At 45.9% G+C, this 5415-nt stretch overlaps 1 gene segment (V, D, J or C); it reads left to right on the top strand.

The window, feature by feature from the left end:
• Positions 1-4011: 4011 nt before the first annotated feature.
• LOC122152009 lies at positions 4012-4555 on the top strand. The segment is given in 2 exon segments: positions 4012-4095; positions 4194-4555. Coding segments are annotated over 2 exon segments (408 nt in total).
• The last annotated feature ends 860 nt before the right edge of the window (positions 4556-5415 follow it).

Here is a 5415-nt window from a genome sequence, read left to right as displayed (position 1 = left end):
ATGGCATATAACAACAACAAGTCCATGTTCAAAGTGCCAGGCTCTAGGAGCTGTGTGAAAGCCTCTCAACCTTGGGCTTCAGCTCTGCCTCCTGTTCCCGGCCCACTGATGCTCTTTACTCAGACAGCTGCTGGCTGCTGAGGCTAACAAGACCAAGGTCGACAAATAAAATGTCACAGTCCTGATGTTGCCAATTTCACAGACCATGGACTCAAGTCCCCTGGAAGTCCCAAGATCAGCAGAGCATGGCAGGCTGCTGAACAATGACAAGGCTACGTGCATGGTCCAAGCATGCCATAAGCTAGAGACCATTCTCAAAGCTGCTTCTTGTATGCGGGAAGCAGACCACATCCCAAAGGCAGCTCCTCAGCTGCTTGTGGTAGGTCCCACCATGGAGTAGATTGCCAATCTCATCATGGGGAATAACTACCAGCAGCTGCCCAGCCACTCACCCAGGCCCAGCCAAGTTGACACACAAACATAACCACCACACGACTCTGTGAAAGGTGAACCACCATCTGCAGACACAGCACCAATCATATGCTACAGCAGCACATGAACAGCCTGAGAGTCCACAACACGGGCTCTGCGAGGCTGGGAGTGTGTGGGAGCCCAGACAGAAACCTCGCTTGGGGGAGAATGGAGGGATTTGCTTACAGGGGTGCTCATAATCCACGTGCACAATGGAATAGCTATTTCTTAAACAGCAGGATAAATTGCCTCCGTTTGCCAAGGCATGTCTTATGGCAGTATTCAGGATGTTATTTTATTAATTCCACCTCTGTACCCATGACCAGCAAATGGCTTCCATAGTTTCCTCCATGGTCCTGTGATCCCAGTGCCAGAATGTGAGGGAAGTGAACCTCAGGGCCCCAAGTACAGCAGGCATCTCGTGTCCCTTCCTCCACCTGTCCTGGGGTCCACGTCCATCTCCTACCCCCATGAGGCATTCAGATGTTCATAGCCAAACACTCTTGACAAAATGCACCGTGAAACACTCTCTGTTGTAAAAATGAGCTGCTTCTTCTTCTTTTAATTAGGCATTTATACGTTCCAAAATATTTGGAGAAATTCAAAGCTCTGTGATGGTGAATGTTGGAGAAAAATAAACAAAAACACTCATAGAAGTCTGTTCAGATAACATCTTCCCTAACTCTCCAATAGCAATACAAGAAACCTGAGACCCAGAGGCTGAACAATTGCCCAAAGACGAATTTCGGCTCTTTGCATCAGGAGCAGAGAACACAGGTGTGCACGTCCAGGTCATACTGATGGACACCTGTGAATATGGTGGATGTTAGCTCATGGTGGCCCCTCATGGGGTCCCAGTTTAGAGTCAAAACTGTACACCAAAATATTCAGCTGTCCACCAGGTCTCCAATGGGGGCTGGCCTGACCCCAATAAAATTGTCTGGGCCAGGTTTCCCCTCTTCCCTGGTGGGATCTCTACCCCACACGAAGGGACCCAGGGCAGTAGCACACCGCTTATTTCCTAGTCACTGTAGCAAGATCCACAAGGTGTCTTTTTCCAGGAAAATTTCATAGGAATCGGGTAGGACCAAGCATGTTCTGGCAGCTACAAAAAAATTAAATAGAGAAACTATGATGAATGATTCAATAAACTAGTTCCAGTGAGTCCAGCTGCATACTGACCATGACAGAGGTGGGGAGAGAATTGAAGTCTGCACTGTGAGTGGGAATCAGATCTTAACATCAGGTTCTACATGGACATTGTTATAAATTTAATTGTGTCCTCCTGAAAGATAAGCTGCAGAACCACTGTTCTGGTGACTGTGATCTCAGTAGGATATAGGGTCTGTCTTTGAAGATGATATCAGTTAGATAATTGGGACACATCTGTGTGAGAATGTATGAGTGTGGAGATTGCGAGTAATTGTGTGTGAGTTTGTATGAGAGTGTTCATGGGAATGCGTGTGTGTGAGTATGCATGAGTGTGAATACTAGTGTGTGACAATAGGAGCATGTGCATGTGTGCAACTGTATGCTAATGTATGTAACTGTATGCTAATGTATGTGTGTGCATATCAATCCATGTAATTTTTATTCATCTATTTTCTAGGTCTTAGTTTATTTTCACATTTTTTTTTCAAAATCTATCAATCAGTTTACTGACGACACAGCTCATTCCAATTACCATGTTGCTATTTCTCTTAATTTCCATGCATTTCCATTTGACACTTTCTTATAGCTTCTGTCATTCTCCTGAAGATGCCTGTCTGATCCAGTTGTCAGTCTACCATTCGCTATAGAGCCTCTAATATGGTGATGCTATTTTTCACACCCTGTTACATTTGAGAGATAGACTATCACCTAACATCTGGGTTACATGTAAATCACATCTTCATAATTTGTCCAGTATGACTATTTTCTTGTTCTTTAATGTAAGTTAGACTTTTAGTTGTTAAAGGTCAAGCACATTATAGAGGGTATTCGATTTTGGTGTTAATGTTGTTGTTGTTGTTGTTGTTATGTTCCATCCAGTTGGCCCTGACTCATAGCAACCCCTTCTTGAGTTTCCGAGGCAGTATCACCATGGAAGTAGATTGCCCAACCTTTCTTCTGAGGAGTGGCTATTGGGTTTGAATCACCAGCCTTCTGGTTAGCTGTCAAGTGCTTTAGGCACTATGCTACCCAAGCTCCTGGTATTAATGTTAGTGTCATTGATATAATTACTTATGTGGAGATGATCACAACCAACCCCCTTTTAGATCTTTTGTGGAGGTTTGTGTGGATCTATTTGGGCTTCATTCTGAATTTACTGTTGCCATGGAAGTGCCATGCCAGTGGAAGGATGTTTTTTGAATGGGCACCAGACCTCACATTCCTGTAGCGATTCCCTGTTAATGAATTTCTGATAGGCTGTGGTTCTGTGGTTCTCCAATCTGAGATAATCCTTTCCTTTGAACTTTTCCAGGTGCATTTCATTGTTCTTTTTACTTCACAGTTGTTAATATGGGAGAGGGTTTAGGTTAAGGGGGTTAGCTGCTTCTGTTTGCAGCTCTTCCCAAACAGATCAAGATTTTATACTTAGGGAAGGGAGAAGCAGTTGTCTGGAGAGGTTGGCAACTCTGTTTACCACATTCCTGTGTTGTTGTGAGAATGAGTTTCCATATTCAGAGATCTCAACATCTCCAAGTAGGGTGGCAGTTTTCCTTGTCACATCTAGAAAATGGAAACAGTGCAATACTCAGTAAAAGATAAATAAGGAAACAATCTGAGATACATGTCAAAGCCAAACCTACTGCCGAAGAATCATTTCTGAAGGATAGTGACCACACTGGACAGAGAACTGCCTCTTCCAGTTCCCACAGCTGTACCCCTTTACCAGAGAAGGCAGCAGGATGTGTTAACCACCGTGTGACCAGAGCTCCTGAGGTTATGTATGCACAGCTATTGCTGTTACTAACCTTAGAATACATGTTACAGAATCACTTCCAACATAACACTGAGGGGACGGAACTAAATGGATAACAGTGCATCATGCTTGATTCCATTTATACAAATTGTAGAGGACTCAACCTAGTCCAGCTCTGACCTGCAGGAGGTTCAGGGGGCAGTCAGTTCCGTGGTGAGGAGCACAGACCCAGACGAGGGATTTTCATTATCCAGTAAATGCTTGTCCACACCTCACAGACCCCAGGGCACAGGTGCTTGTTTTCTTACATTTGTAAATGAAGGTATGTTGACATCTACCTCACGTGGTTTGTGTGCATATGAGACACTGAATAAAGTAATGGGAACTAAGGGTTTAGCTCAGCACAACCACATAAGGAGAAATTACATTTCCCCATATGCTGTCATTGCCGTCCAAGTCCCCAGAACACTTATATCTGCTCTGAATCACTGCCCTCTCTGAAGTCATCCAACCCCATAGTTTGCTATATAGGAGGAAGCTATGCAAATAGGGCTCTTTGCTCAGCCGATGAAAACAAGCCCAGCCCCAGCCCTGCAGCTCTGGGAGAGGAGCCCCAACATCAGGATTCCAAGTGTCCCCATTCAGTGATCTGGACTGAACACAGAAAGTCCCCATGGAGTCTGTACTGAGCTGGGTTTTCCTTGTTGCTGTTTTGAAAGGTATTTTATGGGGAGCAAATGCATTTGAATGGGCATGGGTGAGAAAAACAGTGGATATGTGTGACGGTTTCCTGACCAGGATGTCTTTGTGTTTGCAGGTGTCCAGTGTGAGGTGCAGCTGGTGGAGTCTGGGGGAGGCCTGAGTCAGCCTGGAGGGTCCCTGAGACTCTCCTGTGCAGCCTCTGGATTCACCTTCAGCAGTTATGGCATGAGCTGGGTCCGCCAGGCTCCAGGGAAGGGCCTGCAGTGGGTCCCATCCATTGGTAGCAGTGGTGGTAGTAGCATATACGCAGACGCAGTGAAGGGCCGCTTCACCATCTCCAGAGACAACGCCAAGAACACACTGTATCTGCAAATGAACAGTCTGAAAGTCGAGGACACGGCCCTGTATTACTGTGCGAAAGGCACAGTGAGGGGAAGTCAGTGTGAGCCCAGACAGAAACCTCCCCTGCCGGCATAGGGACGGGCAGCAGGGGGTGCTCCGGACACACTGAGCTCAGGATTCAGACCCAGGGGCAGATGCAGATGTGGTTTAAGGGCAGGTTTCTGGCTATAGCCCGGGGAGTCTTCTCCATCTCACAGTTTCCCCGGGAATCTCTCTAATTTTATGATTCTCTGCCTCCCCCTGACATCTCTGTGTTCAAAAGTTGTATTGTAACAGGAGGAAGCATTCTTACATCCAGAAAATGCAGTTTGTTCCTTGTGGAGGGAAAGGACTCTTCCAGGATGTGCAGGAGTTCTGGGGAAGCTGAGAGAAACCTGGGGACTATTTTCCAGTCAAACTGAGGACAGACAGAGTTCTTAGGTAGTACTAGCCCTAAGCACTAAGCTCCTTGCTGAAAATCTGGAGGTTTTAAACTGCCCAGGGGTGGCTGCAGAGACAGACAGGCGATGTTCTTTTGAAAAGTCAGACCTGGGGCTGAGCGATCAAACCTATTCCAGAGTTAGGACACTTTCTGGGATTCAAGTTAGAGCATGAACGTGGCAAGTTAGAGCAGGAACACAAGGGCAGAATGAAGTCACATCTGAAGCCCCCGTGCTGGGATCCCTCCTCACACAGGACTGTGCACTTTGGACTCAGGACTGCTCTGATTTTAATTTTCTCCTCCTCTAGCTTTCTTTCTAGTTGAGCACGATCACCTAATCCATGCTTGTCTTGTAGTTTATGATTTATATCATAGTATTCCATCTGTATGCTGAGCAAATTTAAGAAAGTGAATTATATGAAGACCGTGGCTTCAGGGTCGGAGGAAACCTGATTCAAAACCTGTGATATGCAGATGACACAGTCTTGTCTGCTGAAAGTGAAGATGACTTGAA

The sequence above is a fragment of the Orycteropus afer genome, unplaced genomic scaffold, assembly GCF_000298275.1.
Source record: "Orycteropus afer afer isolate SDZICR_OR568_19922 unplaced genomic scaffold, OryAfe1.0 scaffold01105, whole genome shotgun sequence".
Taxonomy (NCBI): domain Eukaryota; kingdom Metazoa; phylum Chordata; class Mammalia; order Tubulidentata; family Orycteropodidae; genus Orycteropus; species Orycteropus afer.
This window is presented reverse-complemented; position numbering and strand designations above follow the sequence as displayed.